We start from the raw sequence: 20,970 nt of genomic DNA, 5'->3' as shown, positions 1-20,970 counted from the left end.
TGATTAGATTTTACAATTATAATGTTTTTTTTTTTCTTAAATCTGTAAATTCAAATGAATATTTAACTCCACATTAAGACGAATAACGTATCGGAAGTTCCGAAATGTTGTGTTGAGGAACACATGATGATACCGACCAAGTCTTGTTTGTTGAATATTTTTCCCTGGCCTGCTTAATTATACCGAGAAGGTATATTAGCAAAGCCTGCATACTTTACTATGTAAAATATATCTAAACTAAAATTAATAAACAAGTGCACAAGCGAATTTCCCAAAGACATGAATTGTGGATTATAAATAACAAAAAACTTAAGATCCATTTGCAAACTGCAACATAATTTAGCATTGTTTTCATTAATATATACAATATTTTTTCTTGCTTTCTTGGTGACGATATGAAAATCTTGAATCGCATGGGCTTGAAGTCCGAATGGTCTTCTGGCCTTTTCGGTTGTGGGAATGAGTGCTCTACATGTGAGTATAATGTTATAAATATCTATTTATTTCTTTCAAAAAATTAAAAAAATACAAAATTGGCAGCTTTAATTTTAGCAGTATTTCTTGGTGTACATGTGCATTACTTCGACTAATTGGTGACTTCATGTAGGTTGCATTACATACTTCTGCCCATGCGTTACCTTTGGTCGGATTGCAGAAATTGTAGATGAAGGAAAAAGTTGTAAGTATTATATTATCGATCACAAACTCATGTTTTTTTTTCTTCGGAAATTGTTATCATCATTCTAAAACAGTCATTTTGCATCTTTAATTTTTTTTTTTTAATTTATTTATTTTTTTTAACTAAAAAGTGCATTGTGACTTATTTTTACAGCTCAAGTAACACCTTTTTTGTAATTGGGCCAAAAATCTAGTTCCACAAATACCTTTTGAAAATTTTATGGATATTATGTTATGACACCATTAATTTGAATTATACGTCCAACAACATTTCATTCAATTATAACTCAAGTTAACAGTCTGACAATGAATAAATTAAACAAGATAAGGTACAAGAGACAGATTAAAATCCTTTGTTGCGTTACTAACTGGAGTTTGCACGGTCGGTCTGGTTTGCGTTTAGCATGCTGTGGGCAAGGTTGTACATACTGCGGCTTGATGTTGTTTGGGCTCCAATGGCTCTACTCATGCTTCTACAGACAGAAACTGCGCGCCAAATATAACTTACCGGACAAACCATGTTGCGACTGTGGTGTTCATTTCTTCTGCGACTCATGTGCCCTTTGCCAAGAGCATGCCGAGCTCAAAGAGAGAGGCTTGGACCCCGCCAAAGGTTTTTTTTTTTCATATAACGATGAATTGTACTTATAAGTAATTATTTATATGGCCTCCAAATTCGATTATTCGAGATTAACCCAGCATCTTATTTTTGTGAATATTGTAGGTTGGGCTGGACGACCATATGCTGCTCCAAAGATGTTTTCCATGTTTAGAAAGTAATCTCCAGTATTTATTTCTGAGTGGGTATTATTTCTCACTTTCTTGACATTGTCTTTTTTTATTTTAATTATGTATTTTTCTTTAACAAACGATATTATCCACATTAAGGGGGTGAAGTAGTAAGTTAAGTCTCATAATAATGTGGTTCAAAAACCTAAAATCTCTCACTTATAAGTAAAGAAATATGTATTTGTTACTTTTTTAATTGTGTATTTGTTGAAAGAAATGTAATGAATATGGGTGCATCTTGTGATTTATATTAGGGGAATATAGATGGTCAAAGTACCTAATACAAAGAAGTGAAATAAAGGACTGATCAGTTTCTCCCCACCACATCCCCCCAAAATACCGTGACAAAATAATGCTCCCCCAATGATGCACCAGTTTGTTACAACCTACAAATGCTCCTCCAAAGATGCGCCAGTTTCTCTTATTTGATCATCTCATAAAACCAAACTAATAAATAGTCAGACATAGCTCTCGATATGCATTGTAGGCTGATTAACTAGTTAAGGAGTAGCTAGGGAGACCGAATTTTTTAACTAAATTTGCAAACCAAATGATATGGTTATAAATGATTAAATTATAAATTAAGTGTCAGTTAACATGTTTATCTCTTATTTGGTGACACATCATTTGATTTGCAAATTTGGTTTCCCTAGCATTATTCATTAGTTAAACACCACCCTTTAATTACTACTACGATTTAATGACATTTCTCTTTACTTGTATATAAGATATCTTATATTCAAATCTCGTATATTACTAGTTCTATACATATTCTTCCATCCCTTAGTGTAAATATATTGTTACTTAAAAGGAAAAAAATCGATTTAACAACGATATTGTCCTCAAAACAACCCAACAAGTGTGGAGTATATTATACAAAAATCTCTGTGTGATTCAATGGCCCTGCTAACGTAGAAGCCTAGAAGGAATATTACGAATATACTCCTAAAATTGATGAAGTCCTTGAGGGTGAGATGATAAAAGCAATAAGGAAATGAGGAACGACATATCTTTAATTAGTTGTGGAAGTGCAATCAGAAGAAGCAAGTTAGGATATATCTTTCCTGCATGCATTAAATTTGTACTCCTAAAAATTGAGGTCATTGAGATGATGAAAGCAATAACGAGCGAGCTCATTAACTCCTTAAAATTGACACCATTCTAAATTTTACGTACTTTTTCTTTGTTCTTACTTCTTACAAATGAAAAATCCAATTTCTCATGTCAGTTCATCAAATTATCTGCAGAAATTATAGATGGAGGAAGTTGAAGAGGAAGTCGAAAGGACATATATACAATGAATAAGAGAAGTGCTATTCACACACACCCTTTTTTATTTTTAACACACCCTTGTTAATTTTTGTCCGTTAATCTTCTTTAATTCATTCGATCTGACGACCGAAAGTGAAAATGATGTATGGATAGCACCACCCAATGAATAATGAGACACAAATTATCCTCAAATTGGTTGTGTTTAGAGGATAGACATGACTACATAAAACTAGAGTGGAAATGAAATAACATGAAATCAGAACTCAGAAGACTGATATGGGCCTCTTTAAGGCCATGTACTGGGCCAGAACCCAATGACCTCAATAGCCACATGACACTCTTGAAGAGTTTATTGTGTTTCCACAAAATCAATCAGATTCAGTTTTAAAATCCTTAAAATTGTTGGTGTTTATGATGAATCCAAGTGGCGTTATAAGATAGATTAGTGGGACTCATTTGTGTGCCACATTAACGCACTGAAATAAAATTTGACGGAAGTGGACAACAAGAAAGATATTGATTTGTGGCACACCGACGTTCATATTCAAGGACGACAGTGATCAATTTTCTAATTAATGGTCCATTTCAAAAAGGTAGGTTAATTTCAAAGATTGATAAAACTTTTTTATTTTTTCTGTCAGTTTCTTCTTGCAATAATCTTCTTTAAACCATTTCAACCCATATTTTCTAACCATGGTGTCGGGGGACTTTTAGCCGAACTAAAAATGGGCATTGACGGCTACGTTTTTTACTTCCCCTACTCCGTTTGAACACCAAGTGTCGGGATGCCTCAATAGAATTAGCGCGTCTTAGGAAGTATCTCGGTTGGATTAATGGCTCAAAGACATTATGACTAAGAAAATAATGGCTTGCTTGAGTAGGGCATGCTGTGGAAGCCAAAAGTTTACCGGTTTAGCACGAGAGATAACTTTGCATGGTTGCATGGTGTTCTAGGTTTGATAATTTGGATTTATTAGGGTTCTAAGAGAGCTCCTATTGGCTGTCGAAGATCAAAGTAAACTGGGAAGAATACCTAAGGTTGTAAGAAAATTGTCATCTCTAAGATTCAAGTTTGTTTGCACCTATGGAGTGATTTTCCTTGCTTGGTGCAATGCAACCTTGAATCTCCCTCCTCCCTCTCACACTCTTCCCCAATCAGGTATTGGGTAAAACCTCCCTTTTTGTAGGTGAAAAGTTATGTTTTATAGGTGAAAGGCATCTCCCATTATAGCTAAATCTTCCTTCTCATTTTTCCTAGCGCGACTGCGCACTTCCCTTTTGGTGTTAGACAGCTGAGCGTCATTGTTCTCATGAAGACTGTGCCGCTTGTTCTTCCAAGAGTGTTCCTTCCCAGGTCAACTTCAACACACGTCAATTCTAGTAACATGTCTCCTGACTTTCGCTCATCATTCTCCTTTGTGAGTTAGGAAGAGAAAATCCACCTCTCTCTTCATTAAACTGTTGGGTCTTCACATGAACTTAAGGCCTTGAGTTTGTTTCTTTTCTAATTGGAATGGGCATTGACAATTCATTAAGATTAGTACGTGTTATGTCTTCTCTTAGAGAAAGTGACTGGTCTCGAGTCATTGGTGTGACTGACACCAAGACAAGCATGTAGGTGCTCAATAGAGAATGAGTCCACTGAACGCGATCAACAAGGAGTTCTCATACTCATGTCACATGAGAACTTATGGTTAGGATAATGCAAAGTAGTCCTTTGACCTGAGGCATGTAGGTGCTCAATAGAGAATAAGTCCACTAAACGCGATCAACAAGGAGTTCTTATTCTCATGTCACATGAGAACTCATGGTTGGGATAATGTAAAGTAGTCCTTTGACCTGAGGCATCGTAGTTGTCTTGTGGTTAGGTCCTTGATCTTTGACTATGTCAAAGTCACTCCGTAAGATGGTGTCCACGTCATAGTTGGGGTTAAGCCACTTAGTTATGGAGGCAAATGAATGCACAACAAGGGATCTCTAACCTTCAAACCGTTTGAGGGAGAATACTCTATGATATGATTAAGAATCTCTGGCCAAAGTATGAATGAGATTTAGGAAGTTGTTCCAAATCACATTCAAGGTAATCATATAAGTAAATGGATCACATTGTATAGTAGACATGAATAAACTATCAAACCAAACAATGTGGTCAAGAGTATTATATTAGAGAAATACCGTATTGCATTGGAATCCTAAACTGAATAGGTTCTCCACCTCTTCTGATTAGCTTGGGTAGCCATGACATACTGCTAGGTGTCACTCATGGTTTGTGGAAGCCCCAAAGGTATATAATCACTAAAGGGAGAATTAAAAGTAAGTTTCAATTCACAATCAATTTGAAGAGTTCTAATCGCCCACTGCCTCACTAAAAGGAACCTAATGGATCTCAGACCGTGTAAGGTAATGATTGAAAGATATAATGAAGATGAGTAAGGACAATTAAATAGTTTAATTGTATATGGTAAGGATTAATTAAAAGCTAATTAATCTAGAATGAAAGGTTCGTTTTAGGCCTTAAGTTAGTTTTGGGTTTCGGGACACAAAAGGATTTTGGTCCACAAGGCACATAAGGTTTAAGTTGTGTGACAACTAAAACAAAATGAGCAATTAACCCACTAAAAATAGGGAGGCCGGCCATGCTTAGAGAGAGTGGGTTTTGAACTTATTACAAGTTTGCCACTCTAATAAAGGTAGGTATAAATGTGACTTTATAGCCTTTTCTTCATTAGGGTTTTCTTGAGGAAATTAGAGAGAACAAAAACTCTCCTTTTTCTATCTAGGAAGCTAGCCACTATAGGGGAATTTACTAGCATCTAATTCTTCCATGATCACTCATCTTCTTCCTTAACAATCCTTGGTGTCGAAACTTAATGGTCTCCAACTTTGGTGACTTTTGGAGAACCCAATTCTTCCATCCAAATCCATGGAGCCAAGGAGTAAGGTGACAAAGGAAAGAAGGCCCTCACATGGGTGATTAACATTTGCTAAGCAAATAGGTGCTTCAAAGGTATAAAGAAATCTTAACTTTTTTTCTTAGATCTTGAGTTGAGTATTGGTTCATCATAACTACTAGGCTTAGAATTTCATGGGTAAAGTTTTGTTTTGAGTGCATACAAGCATGATTCCGCCTTTTAATTGTTAATTGCATGCATAGATGTTGCTCAAATGAACTTGTTTTCACAAATATTTCCTTCAGAATTATACCATCAAAGGTATTCGTTTGCACCAAGATTTGCCAATATTCCTCATCGGCACAAAAGCTTTGCTACTAGAACCTGGAAGGGCGAAAAACAGAAGGGTGAGTGGGCAAAAACAAAGCTTTAGAAAACACAATTATCTTTTCTGAGAGTACTAACCCCTCACTATAAAACCCGTATAGTTTCCAGAAAATACTACTACGTATGTATGAAAACCAATGCACAAGAGTAGTGAAAACTGAAATATGTCATGTCATAAGATCTCTGCAATAATAAATGTAAGCCAGGTGTGAAACCAATATAAAATAGTATGCTAGTCAGAGCCACTTAATGTGACATGTACGACTGTACCTATAGCTCATCAATCTAGGCTAGCACACGAGTCGGAGTCACCTAGTGTGACCTGTACGACAGGCTGGGTATACATATGTACGTTCAAGTGCTATGATCACGTGAAGGCTATGCGATAATTCGCTGGTCACCTACGAGTCAGAACCACCTATTGTGGTCAATACAATAGGCTGGCACCAAACTTGGATCCAAGGTGAGCATGCAGTGTGGGAGGTGAACAATCACGTGAAGGTTGGCCCTAGCCCCGGGCTAGAGCACTAACACAGGGGTGCAGCCATAATGAGCTCTAAACAAATGTGTGCATACCAATGCAATGCAACCCATTCAATCACATAATACTCACCTAAAGTTTACCTGAGTCTCCGCAGCATCACACAATACAATTCACAAGTGTAACAATGCAATATTTAAAATGTAACTTATTTACGACATTGCAAACAAAGCGTAGTTCTATATAAAAAAACGTTTCTGGAAACAGTATATAAATATATATATATATATATATATATATATATATATATATATATATATATATAAAACAAATGCCCACTCACAAAACATGACGTCTGGTCGAACCCGCCTCGCGGGCTTCGAAGATCCTTGCAATGCGTTTCACCTAGAAACAAAACCATTATGTAATTATGTATAACGTATTAACGTATAAACGAGTTCTCCAGATTTTATTTCGAGTTTTCCCCCTAACTTTAGGAGCTCATTTCAAGCTCAATTTTCAACCAAATTCAATGATTCAAAAGCCAACTAGAAGCTAGAAATATGGAGAACGTGTTTGTACTAGTTTGAGGTCGAATAATGGCTGGAGTTGACCGAGGAAATAGTCTGAAAGTGGCCAAATGGCCACGAGTCCAAGTTTTCCAGAATCTAGGAAATTTCATCCCAACTTCCAGAGCTAATTTCTAGCTCGATTCTCAATCAAATTCGATGATTCAAGAGCCATATTAAAGCTATAAATGTAGAGAACAAGTCCATAAAATTGGCCAGAAAAATGGCCTAAAGATGGTCAAATGGTCACGGTCGAAATTTCCAGAAAATTTCTTCCCAACTTTCATAACTAATTTCTAGTTCGATACTTAACCTAACTTGATGATTCTAAAACCATTTTGAAGTTAGAAATGTAGAGAAGAGAGACATACCCTTAGGAGGCCCAATGGAAATCGGAGTTGGCAGGAAAAAGGGCTGGACAGTGGCCAAACGACCACAGATTGGAAATTTCCAGCATGAACAGTGACCTTCCTTCGTGTTTTCCGAGCTCCTACACCACCAAAACCACCCAAAAACTTACCAATCATGAACCTAGACATGATCTACAATGATAGGGACCAATTTCGAGGCTTACCTTGGCCGGAAATGGTCAAAATTCACCGGAGAAGAGTGATGCACAGTGATGGTACTGTGCAATACGGGGAGGTAGTTTTCAAGGTACTTTTCTCCTATTTCTAGGCCCAATGGCCCACAAGGATTACAAGGGATGATGGTGGGGGTGTTGCCTTGCTGTGGTTGCAAGTGTAGAGGTGTGGGTGTGTGTGTGTGTCGGCAAAAGAGGAGGAGAATGAGTAAAGGTGAGTGAGACTGAGAGTGGAAGAAGAAGAAGAAAATAGAGAGAGGGAGAGATAGATCACGGGACAGAAAAGGAAACCCCCAGAAAAATGGGGAATCTTGCCATGTGTCAACGCAAGTGTGATCCAAAAATGTAGAAATATCTCCAATGCAGAAATTACCCAAAATGCCCCTATCGTTCCGAGTTCCATAAAATCTTCGTTTTAGCTCCAAATTCAATTTCACTTGCGCCTACGCAATCGTATCATTGAGAACTACGCAAATACGCTAAAAGAATGAGCCTGCATCCCTCTAACCGATGGCCAACGGTAGCCAAAATCCTTACCTCTCAGCATTTTTGTCAAATCACTCATTTAAAATTAATAAAATTATAAAATTAAGGACAAGTTGTCACATTCCTCTCCTATGCCTCTTTGCCACTTGGCGCACTCCTGGCCTTTCAATTCCAAATAGTAACTCCAATTCATAGTCATGATTTTTTCATAAATAAGCATTCATCAAAAAACTCGAAAATAAAAATAAAAATCCAACGGCTATTTCCCATTTTTTTCCTATAAATACCAATCATATTCTTCACTCTCTACACCAAAAACACTATTTACCACAAATAATATAATACACCAAAAGTAAAATATGAACATGTGGAATAATCATATTAACTTATTTTAATTTAATCTCATTCATTAATTATCATTAAGTAATTGAATCATACATAAAAAAAATTATATATATATAAAATAAAAAAAAAAAAAAGAACAGTCATTGTGAATAGTAGGAGGAGAATGATTTTTTAGAAACCATGGCAGTTCACTATTCACATGAGGAGTAACTCCCCCAACTCCACTCTTAACCTCAAACAAACCCTTCAAAATATGTAGAAATGCTCTTATAGATTGGGGTCCTCCAATTTTCCAAAGCTTTTAACAACTCTTATATTTCAAATCTTTGAAAATTTTAAATTTATTTAATATGGTTCAATTCATGAGTACAACAAAGAACAAATAAAATAAATTTGTATATACCCTAAAACAAAAAGGTATTAATTTATGAATGAGGATGCTCTCCAGATCCTCTTTGTGAGGATTCTAGGAATTCTTAAAACGTGTCCGTTTATCATATATCGTGAAGTCAAATTTTGTCAGGTACTATTCATATTTAATTTTAAATAAAAATATTTAAAATGATTTCTAGCCGTACGATGTACGATGAATAGACACGATTTGAAAATTCTCAAAATTCTTACAAAAAGAATCCGGAGAGGATTCTCATTCTTATTTATGACCGTATAGAGCTACCTACCCTATTTGACCTTGACGGTTGACGAATTTGTTATTACTTTGGACCTTGCAACTAAAGTCTCATTTGGAAAAACATTTTTGAATTTTCAAGACACTTGAAGTATTTTTTTTTGGCAAAAAAACGCAAGTTATGTGTTTTTTCAGAAGGTAATTGAAATGATTTTCCAACATTCATTTGCACTTTATTAAGAATTGATTCTTAAAATATTTTTATAAAAAGTATTTTGAATCATTTTAAAACAAATCTAAACAAGCTTTAAGCTAAGAGCGTGAATATCTAAATATTTTTTGCATTTGGATAGGCACGTTTATCAAATCAGAAAGCCCTCCTTTAATAAATAAATAAAGTCAGAAAGCTATCAAGGATCATCCGCAAATCCAAACGTGAAATTTACGTTGTTCTAACTTCTCTTTTTCAATACAAGGAAGTTGACTACAGCTAGAAGGTTTTTTCCCGAAAATACCAAACCAAATTGAAAAAATTTCGGTCCTATACCAAAAAAATTTCAAACAGAGAATTCATAAATTTTCAAGACTTCATACCCAACCGATTTCAAACTTTTCAGGACGAGAATTGAGATACATATTCAATGGTCGGGAATCCCGAACCGAACCGAAATACATACATACATACATATATATATATATATATCTATATATACACATATGTTTGATGCATGTTAATTGTTGAATTTAAGTAGTTTGATAGTAGACTATATTAAAAATGGAAGTATGAAATTAAGTAATTTGCAACTTTGGAATGTCAATTTGACTTGGTATGAATCAATCAATATTTCAATTGGTACGAAATTTCAAATTGGCATGAGGTAAAAAGCCTACATTTCAATTAGTGGGCAACAAAATTTCAGGCCAAAAGCCCAAATTTTAGCTCACAACCTAAAAATCTCAAATTTCAACCCAAAAGTCCAAAACCCAAAATCAAATCCCATCCATCCCAAAATACCAAAAACATTTCAGAAATTCTGAAAATTGGGAATACCAAAATTTCTATTCGAAATTGGTCTTCTTCCCATAATTTTCGGTTTGGGATTTGAGATACCATTTTTTGTTTGGGATCTTGTACCGAGCCACCCCTAAAGTTGACTAAGCCACATAGTAGTTAATTATAAAAATTTGATATCAAATTGTTATTTGCAATAGTTGAACTTCACTTTTTATTTAAGGAGGGAATTGGTGTTGTATTGTATATAGAGTTAAAGGAACGATTCCCACTTAGTACTATGATATAGTAGTATTCTTCTTCACTTGTAAGCGAGATGTCTTAAATTTGATTCTCGCTAAAGGCGAATTTGAACCACATTTGACACACCCCAACCCGAAATGTCCACTAGAACTCCGAATCAAGCTGTGCTGGCCAACACCTGCAAGGTGATGAAGCCATAAAGTGTGATAATGTGTAAACTATGAATAAATTTAAACCTAGAAGTGCCTAAATACACGAGTGCACGGTGAGCGAGTATGGACCCATACACACGTGATACAGAGCATAAGTAGAGTACAATAAGATAAGATAACAATTATACTGTAACATCCCGTCCCGAAACTAACGAAACGTACATTCGAATTTACAATTTTACCCCCCTAATTCGTTACTTTACGTGTAGTTTTGTGTTGTGTGGTGTTGTAGGACCACACACACACTCATACACCTCGTCTCACTCCCCCGGGATTCCCTCATTTCCTGTCTCTTCTCTGTCTCTTCTCTCTCTCTCTCACTCTCCCCGAGTTCTTCTTCTTCTTCCTTCTGCAAACATACGGTTATACACACACATATACTCAAACCTTCACCAATCAAGAAACCAAGACCACCCTCGTGCTTGTGAGGCTGAGAGGAGTTCAGTGGTACCATTTTTAGGTAGGAATTCCGACGTTTTCACGTCGATTTCACGAGCTCAGTTTTAGTTATTGTTCATGCAAATTTAATTTACTTAGTTTTTGGACATTTGAAGCTTGTAGATGTGTTTGTGAGGTCCCAAGGAACCTCTGAGTGAATCGTTGGACGAGTTTGGACGTCGGGATCGTCCTATTCAAAGTTGGCCGAGTTTTGAGCTTGAAGACAGGTATGATCGTGTGATTTTTAGGCCTTAAAACTAGTCTAACGTTGTTCTACTAGTCCTAAGCTTCATTTTGGTTCAAAAATCATGAAATTTGGTTGAAAAACGAAGGAGAAAACACGGTTGGAAGTTTTCCCAGTTTTCCGGCGCCGTCGCCGGCGCCGGAGGCTCGCCGGAGAAAAAAGGGGAATATTCCGTTAAGTTTAACGGAATATTCCTAACGGCAGTAACGGTAACAGTTAGGTTTAATGGAATATTCCTGACGGCGTCAGTTGACACCGTCAGTGTGCATGGCACGTGGCCGCGCGTGGGGGCGCGTAGGTCCGTGCCTTGGACGGCGCGTGGGGGCGCGTGCGGGGTCCAAAAATTTTTCTAAAAATATAGGTGCGATCCTGAGGTTGTGTAGAGCACGTTGGTATATTCAATTGTCCAATTTGAGCAATGTACGAGAAGTTGGTTATGTGCTTTTAAATTAACGTTTTCGTAGCTTTTTCGCGTATAGGTGATACGTATTCCGAGGACGAGCGTACACACTCGAGGCAGGGGGGCTACGACCCTTCTAATTATCAGTGAGTGGGCTTTTGTTTTCCGTATATACCTATATACATATTTATTCCCAGAAATTAAATAGAAAAGGTTATTTGTTTTATGCCATGCATCATATGAATGACATTTACGCATCATCACATGCATTGGTAGTGGCATACATTTATATATGTGTATTGGTGCTGTGGACGCACAGGTAAGTGCCAGGTAAGCGGTATTCATGTTGTTATGTAATAGTAGTTTGAAATGCTTAGAGAGCTCATAATCTGCACCCCCGGTGTTAGTGCTCCCGCCCAGGGCCAGGGCATAGTCCTTCACGTGATGTTCACCCGCACCACACGCTCGCCTTGGATCCAAGTTAGGTGCAAGCCTTGTTGTGCAGACCACATTAGGTGGTTCCGACTCGTAGGTGACCCGCGATTATTCGCACAGTCTTCACGTGATCGTAGCACTAGAGCGTATATATTACACCCAGTCCTGTCATACAGACCACGTTAGGTGGTTCCGACTCGTGTGCAGATTCAGATGTTGAGTTGAGATTGGAGCTCTATCTGCAGCGGTACAGGTCACGTTAGGTGACTCCCGGCTGCCAGATTATATGTTATTGATGTGAATTACGCTTGAGCATTTATATTTGATTATGAGATTCTGTTGTGGCATATTCTCAAGCATGAATGGCATATCATGGAGCATGATTGACATATCTATACATACGTATATATGTTCATTTTCTGGGAAGTATACAGGTTTTACGGCGAGGGGTTAGAATATATTTTGCTAAAGAGTTTTCAAAGAGCTTTGTTTTTGCCCACTCACGCTTTTGTTTTTGCGCCCCTCCAGGTTCTAGTGGTCTAGCAAGTTCGGTGGTTTATCCCAGAGGGCGTCCCGGCATTTCTGACAGACACTCACCATTGTAGGGTCACCTTCGGGTGTATATATGTCGTATCTTTTCCTTTTGGACTGTTGTAGATTTGCTCTGAATTGTGTCTCACATACACTAGTACTTTGTATGCTAGTTAGTTTTTAATTATTCGTACTTTTATATTACTATCTTCTTAGCTTCCGCACGCGCACATGGCTACGTCACCTTCGTGTGACGGCCAGCACGCCCTGATCTCGGTCGGGGTGTGTCATATACCATCATAAGAAGCCACATGTACTGGGAAGTGCCAGGAATCCTCGTCGATACGGAAACTTTACTACTAGAACCTGGAGGGGTGCAAAATAGAAAATGTGAGTGGGCGAAAACAAAGCTTTTCAAAAACCATTCACTTATCAAAAGTAATAACCCCTCACCATAAAACCTGTATAATTTCCCAGAAAATCATACTATGTATAAGGATGAAATCAATTGTATACTATCAGTAAATCCAGAAGTATACCACGATACAGCATCTCATCAACAATATAAATAATCAGGTGCTTAATAATCCATGCTAGTACATAAGTCGGAGTAACCTATAGTGACCTGTATGACTCACCCATATCTCATCAATCAATGCTAGCACGTAAGTCGAAGTCACCTGTAGTGACCTGTACGACTCACTCATATCTCATCAATCAATGCTAGCACGTAAGTCGAAGTCACCTGTAGTGACCTGTACGACTGAACTTATAGCTAATCAAATATCCCTACACACAAGTCGGAACCACCTCTAGTGGTCTGTACGACAGGACTAAGTGTGAATAAGTACGCTTAAGTGCTACGATCACGTGAAGACTAGCGAATAATCGCAGGGTTACCTACAAGTCGGAACCACCTAATATGGTCTATACGACAGGCCTGTGCACCTACCTTGGATTCAAGGTAAGCGTAAGATGCGGGAGGTGAACATCACGTGAAGGACTGTGCCCTGTCCACGAATAGGAGCACTAACACCGAGGTGCAAGTTTATGAGCTCTAAATGCATCTAATATGGCATGTACGACTCACAAGCAACCTGTACGACAATGTCGGAGTTACCTATCATTGCAACCTGTACGACAGTGTCGGAGTTGCTTAAAACATAAATATAGTCATGCCATAACTCAATCATTTCAAATAAAATGTAATCATAACCATGCATCTTACATTTCACAACATATACTCACCTGAACTTACCTGTGCGTCTTGCGTTCACCTTCGTACTTCAAAGCATTCACAATAATTATGCGCAGTAATATACCTATGGATATGCCATGATGCAATCCAAAACTTAATCATATCGTAGTGCTTTCAAATATATATATATATATATATATATATATGTACATATAATGTGGCGTAAAATGCACAATCTATAACGCCCTACTCTCGAACTATTTATTTTCGGGAATAATTATCGATGACAAGCCCAACTAAACACTAGCTTAACTAACTATCAATACTTACAATTCCTTACTTCAATTTCTCTATTCCTCACACACTATTTTATGACGACCACATTTAACCACCAAATCATAAAGTTAAAACTCACATTTTCACAAATTCCTTCACATTGCTCAATTTCCCAAACAAGGCTTTTGTCACAAATATTGTATGGCTACATCTAACATCTCGTTAGACTATCTACGTACCCTAAACAGGGATCAAGCCATTCGTAGTTCACATATCCAGAATTCAAACCAAATATGAATATATTCATTTAATCCAATATATACTACAATCGTATTAATATTCAAACCACAGCAATTAGGTCTCAAAAGCATAATTAGAATAACAAGTTTGCATAAAAACACAATGTCGGCTTCCTGGCCGTGCGTCGTCATTCCAATCGCCACGGGTAGCGGACGGCCGCCCCGGCTCACCGAAAAAACTCAACTATTTCTAAAAATTCTCAAAAATTATAGAAATGAAGATCTCAAAGAGTAGAGCAAACTTTATACTTGTGGCTAGGTCCAATTTGGCCTGAAAGGGCTCCAATTTGCCTCGAACCCGCCGGAACCCTAGAAATTGGTGTTCTTGATTCGTCCTCAATTCGACTCCAGCCAAGGATTGGGCATTGTTCTAGGCCTCAAGGGAAGTCTATTAGTGGTGTTAATTGCATGAAAACATTTCAGGTTTGGTGGATTGGAGTCACGGTGTCGCCGCCCCCTACGGTTTGGATTCTATGAAATCAAAGCCAAACATCTTCACTTTTGGGTGTAATAGGTAGAGGGAACAATGGGGAATGTTTTCCCAGTGGTTAGGTGACGTGATTCGCAGGAAGAATGGTGGAAAATGGCCAGAAATTTGACGGAACGGGTCGGGTCCGAAGGTTTGCACGGACCAACCCGTGTTTATCCCTCCCCCCCCCCTCTTCTCCTTTCCTTTCCCCTCTTTTCTTCCATTTCTGATTAGGCCATCCTACTCTCTCTCCTCTCCCTATTCGTCCAACTCCCTCCTTTTTTCTCTTGTTCCCTCTTCTTCTTCCCCCTTTTTCTTTCTTTTCTGTTTTCCTCCTTTTTTTCCCAGCCACACTCACCAATGGCATATAAATCCTTTAGTAATAATAAAAAATATAGTGTAAGATAATTAAAATAGTGATTCATTCCAAATACTTTTGGGTTCGTAACTCAATAAAACTTTAACCGTAACTCCAAATTCACTTCTACTTGTGCCTAAGCGTCGGTAAGATCGAGCTTTATCCGAATATGTCAATAAGCATGACAAAATATATGAGAATCACATACGTCCTCGAAAAATCACGCTTTGCCCATAGGGTAATTCCGTAATTTCACGTATTAAAATTATAAAAACCATAATTTTTAGGGACGGGCTATCACAACATTACTGCTAGCCCATTGCGAGGCAGAGCCCTCTCCCCCACCCCCTTATTATAAATAATATCATTTGTTAAAAAAAAAAAAAAACGATTTGAACAGTAGTGTGCAAAAGAGGAGTGTACAAAAACCATTTCTCTTGAAGAAAAACTTCGGGTTTTCCTCCTTGTAAAATTGATTTATATTAAGAATGTAGATTGGGGTGCCCCCAATGTATTAAAACTCTAGCTCTGCCCTGATTTAATTCAAAGGAAATCTAACGAAAAGTCCAAAAATACTTCCCTTTTAATGAAAAGTCATTTTTAAAGGTATAGTGAATAGTACTAAAGAAAGGTATAAATATGGTTTTTCGTTAAAAGTGAACAGTACCATGAGTGTTTTGTTAAACCTCTCTTAATTCAACTCATTTGCATCAAATATTTTAACACTGCAGTTTAGTGATGATTTTCTTCATTATATTAAAGTTAAGCTTAATTACATCCATACCCACTGAATCTCAACTAGAGTTTTACTTAGCCTCATGAAGTTTTATTGCGTCTTACTTTGCCCCCATGGTATAATAAATCCGTCAAACTGTTTACATGCGACAAATGAGACCCATCATTGACAAGATCTGTGTCACATAATTGCCATGTGGTTGAAAAATTAACCAAAAGAAACAATTTTAATTCAAGATTCTCTTTTTTTAATAAGAAAAATAAAACACTAACAAAAGTTTTTGGACAGATGGGGCTCATTAACAACAATAGTCTTAGGATAATGTTATCCTTTTGTTATTTTTATTTCTCACCCACTAAGATCAATGATAAAAAATTAACAACTATATGCGAGATGTAAAAATAAGTGTGTGTATTGTATTTTTCTAGTCTTATTAGTTTTACATACACCCGTTAAGTTTAAAAGATTGACAAAATTTGCATTTCAATGGGTTTTTAGAGAAAGTTGAGTTTCGAGAATGTTTTTGTAAATAAACCTTAAAATTATCAAATAAATTTACAAAAGACTAACTGGTTAAGACTTAAAGAGTATTCACTATTGCAAGAGATCTTCTATCACAATGACGAAGATAAGTGTTGTTCGTATACCACCACGTGAATTTAAACTCCGTCAACTCTTTATTTTAACAAATTTATCATTTGACAAAAAAAAAAAAAAAAAAAGAATATCCACTATTTCGACCTAAAGTTTCAAGTTCGATCTCTCAAACCCCAACCCCCAAGGTTGTTGTATTAAAAAATTAAGACCAAGGGTTTCTAGTTTGATTCTCAACAACCCATTCCAATATTGCAGTATAAAAAAAGTTAAAAGGAACAAATTCTTAGAAAAATATTCCAAAAAAATTATAGGGTAGTGGTATCCATACAACTATTTTTACTTTTCACACGTTTATCTTAATTTTCGATCATCAAATCAAATAAATTAAAAAAAAATTAATGATAAAAAATTAACAAAATAGTGTGAGATGTAAAAGTAAGTCTGAATAACACTTTCTAAATGTAAATTTACCTTGATCTTTTCCTGACAAATGTTATTATAAGGTAGCGGTCTTCCGTGTTATGGTGGAAGCATGGTATGGTAGAGTCGTCTTGTTTGATCACACTGCTTCCGCACGCTACCTACCAAACCCCAATTTGTCGTTATCGAAGAAAAGGAATTTATTAAAATTGAGAATTATAAAACCCCATTTCAACTTTTCAGATCTTTTGAATCTTTATAAGACTCAATGAAACACCCTCCATTGAGATTAAAAAAAAACAGAGCGGGAGAGAGAGCTTTGGAGTCACCATGTCTGAAATAGTCAGCGAGGCTTGGCGAAAATATCTCATACAGCTTCAATCCCACCCTCTCAGAACTAAGGTTTGTTTCAATGTTTGAATCAGACCCAGTTTTTCTAATCGGAAAAACGAGTTGTTCGAACCAAGTTTTGAATATATATATATATATATATATATATATATATATATATATATATATATATTCATATAATATATGTATATATTTTTTTGGTGTATAAAAGATTCATGCTTGTTGTTTTTATCTGATTTGAATTGTTGGGTTACTAGGCAATTACATCAGGAGTTTTAGCTGGGTGCAGTGATGCAATAGCCCAGAAGATTTCTGGGATCAAAAAGCTTCAACTGAGAAGACTTCTTCTTATAATGGTATGCATGCCCATTTTGATCATTGCTTGTAATTTTTAGTGTAATTTTATTTTTAATAAATCACTAATTGGATTGTATTATATTCCCAACTTTGGTTTTTTCTCATAAGAAATTCTTAAAATTTGTTTGGCTGCTGAGAAAATGGAGAATAAGACAATAAGGAGATAAGTTTGTTTTCTTTATTGTTATGTCGTTCTGGTTTCTTAGTTTTGACTTTTCTCCAGTTACTGATATGTTAATCAGGTTATATATACGATTGTGTATAGTGTTGTAATCTGAAGCTTAAATTCGTTTTCAGCTGTATGGTTTCGCATATGCGGGACCATTTGGGCACTTCCTCCACAAATTGATGGATATAATATTTAAGGGAAAGAAGGACAACAAAACAATCGCAAAGAAGGTGAACTTTTTTCTGTGAAGTCCAAGTTGTGCTTCCATTTTGAGTTAAATAGGTGCTGAAAGCTTACATGAAACTTTTGAGCCGACTATTGATGAATGCAAATGTCAATTATTAGGTTTTGGTGGAACAATTAACGTCGTCTCCTTGGAACAACATGGTTTTCATGACGTACTATGGCTTGGTGATTGAAGGTATGCACATATCTTTGGTATACGCTTAAAGGATCCATCTCATATGGTAACTGATATCTGGTTTGCATTAGTATTTAACACCATTTTGTATTTAGTTACAGTAGTATGACGGCTTGGTGGGACTTGATTTGTCTTTTCTTTTTCTTTCATGTTTGTTCTTGCTTTGTTTGGCCGCACTGAGGGCAAAAGGATGTTCTCTGTGTGCACTATACATCCAGTCTTTGCGTAGGATACATCAATTCACAGTTTTGTGGTTTTAGAGAACTTTAATTGTTTGATGTTGTTTGTGCATTTATTGTGGTGTAATTGAGTAAAGAAGGGGGGGGATCTAAAGCACTAGGTCTTACACAGTTTAATTTATCAGATAAACAGAATTTTTGTATTGTTTCCGATTTTTTTAAAGTGCTAAAATTCCCCAGTCGGATTCATTTTAGGAAATCCTGCCTCGGAACCAAGCCCGAGTTTCTCCATATTTATGAGTTGTTTTCCTGTCCTTCCTCCCAGAATGGTGTGACATTTATAACTTGAGTGTCCTTTTGAAGAGCAGAGCTGTGATGTTTGCTTGAAATTTCTCCAAAGAAATGTGCATTTATCTTCACTAGTGTGTTCTGAATAAATGCTCAGGCCAAACTGATACTGAAAAAATAATAATGAGTGTTTATGCTGAAGCCGAATTTATTTTATTCTGAATATTGTTTCCTGGTCTATATGACTTTCACCCTTGCGTATCAATAAATTCATGCTTAACCTTAAACATTATCTCGCTCCTTTGACTTGTTCCTGTTTTACTTTCAATGGTCTCAGCCATGTTTTGATTTACATCTTTGAAAGCTTGACAATTTTGTTGCGTAGCGCAGGCATATCTGTGAATTTAGAAACATTATACTAGGAATGATGCAGTGCTTACTTTTCATTCTGGTATTGCAGGAAGACCATGGAATTTAGTCAGAAGCAAAGTTCGAAAGGACTATCCTTCTATCCAATTGACCGCATGGAAGGTATGAAATAATAGCTTACTGTTGTTTTTTTGTAATCATGGTATAATTGTGAAACAATGAATTGACGATGCTGAAATTATGATGGTTGCAGTTTTGGCCTATTGTTGGTTGGGTGAATTACCAATATATGCCTCTGCAGTTTCGTGTCTTGTTTCACAGCTTTGTTGCCTCGTGCTGGTACGCTGCTCTCTTCAATTGCCTCATTAAAATACCTCTCGTTGTCATGCTGTGTCATTTCCCTTTAAAACAAGTCTGATACTTCGAGGAACAAGAAACTAAAGAGGGATTGACATACATCATAACCATCATTTGAATTTAAAAAAAAAAACTTGTGCATTTAAATTAGAACTGCTTGTGTCCTTACAATTTAAAAATTGCTTGGAAAATTTCTCACTCTTAGCTTTGTTAATTTCAGGGCAATCTTTCTTAATCTGAAGGCTAGATCGGCGGTAATCAAGCAGGCATAGAAACATAGTCGTTTTGATTCGAAATTTGAGACTCTTGTATTGTGAAAATGGTGTCCTCAATTGTTATCCTTTGTATAAGTAGCTTGCTGCATTGGTACTGTAAAACTTGCACTTTCTGAAGGTCACATTGTTTCAGATGATTTTGAAACAATCTTATTTTCTGATTGTTGTATTCCAAAATCTGCAATTCCACATGATCGTCAGTTAACAAACAATTTTTATGTTGAAACAAATATTGTTAAAGTATGTGCGGCTGAGAGTTCAAAAGCGCATGCCGAGAGACTAGTATACGCAAGTTTGAGCATGGACAAAACACATTTAGTACATTTTACAAGATCAAAAAAAGTTTCTTACACTCGTTGGCTAGAATACTAAACCGTGGATTTACAATCCTTCCCTGCCTCCGTAGTTGAGGGAAGATCATCAACCTTTCTGTGTCTGTCTGTGACTTCAAACACCGATTGAAGACAAAACGTCATAGCAAACGCGAACAAAAAGATGGCCGGAATCAAACGAACAAAGTCGAAGTAAGGAGGCGACGCCGATGATAATTTGTGAGCTTGGTTATTAATCATAATCCCAACTAAATAAAATGCTAAGCACGTAGAACCTGGGAAGAGAATTTAGACCGAAATTCCCCAAGCTTGAGTCACAGTCAACCAATTTTCCTTTTGCTTCTCTATATCCATCATGCATTCAGTTCTGCTAATGAAAGCAACATTATTCAACTTTGGGAGTTGGCCTAAGTCCAGATTTGCACAAAGACAAGTGCATTGACCAAAGTAACGTGCTTCACCCTCTGCACTCAACTTTTAATCTTCATTCATGTAGTTTAATGTATTTAGTGCAATTACCTTATCGTTTGTTAAAGAAAGCAGAGGCACTAATAGGCCAGTATAGCCCAAGGTCGACCCTCACTCTTTCAACCATTTTTAATATTTAGTATTTTATATATATTAACTTAGTAGTATACTTCTTTTAGTTTATACAAATCTCTTAAATTCTAATCACCAATAATTAAAATACGGTGAACTGTCAATTTAGTCCCTCAAATATTACTTGAGTGAAAATTAGGTCCTTAAACCTTTTTTTTTTTTTTTTTTTTTGGAAAAATCAGTCCTCAAACATAAAATTTGCCAATTACATCTCTAATATTAGATTCGAAACTATTCTATTCAATTTTTCGTCAATTTAGGTCACGTGACTTGCATGTGATATACTCTTAAAATT

General features: G+C 36.5%; 1 protein-coding gene and 1 long non-coding RNA gene across 2 annotated transcripts; one reads left to right on the top strand and one right to left on the bottom strand.

Annotated features, from left to right (window-relative positions):
• Positions 1-5,869: 5,869 nt before the first annotated feature.
• On the bottom strand, positions 5,870-7,849 carry LOC137736650 (uncharacterized). Its single transcript, XR_011068784.1, has 4 exons — positions 7,642-7,849; positions 7,439-7,557; positions 6,842-6,903; positions 5,870-6,014 (listed from the first exon to the last, which is right to left on the bottom strand). It is a non-coding gene; the product is annotated as an uncharacterized lncRNA (long non-coding RNA).
• A 9,371-nt stretch (positions 7,850-17,220) lies between these two features.
• Positions 17,221-19,934, top strand: LOC137737740 (peroxisomal membrane protein PMP22). The gene is made up of 7 exons (XM_068477291.1): positions 17,221-17,379; positions 17,586-17,684; positions 17,983-18,084; positions 18,200-18,275; positions 19,203-19,273; positions 19,365-19,450; positions 19,689-19,934. The coding sequence occupies exons 1-7, from the start codon at positions 17,308-17,310 to the stop codon at positions 19,738-19,740; spliced, it is 558 nt and encodes a 185-aa protein (XP_068333392.1). The 5' UTR covers positions 17,221-17,307; the 3' UTR covers positions 19,741-19,934.
• Positions 19,935-20,970: the final 1,036 nt, after the last annotated feature.

The sequence above is a fragment of the Pyrus communis genome, chromosome 6, assembly GCF_963583255.1.
Source record: "Pyrus communis chromosome 6, drPyrComm1.1, whole genome shotgun sequence".
Lineage (NCBI taxonomy): Eukaryota > Viridiplantae > Streptophyta > Magnoliopsida > Rosales > Rosaceae > Pyrus > Pyrus communis.
This window is presented reverse-complemented; position numbering and strand designations above follow the sequence as displayed.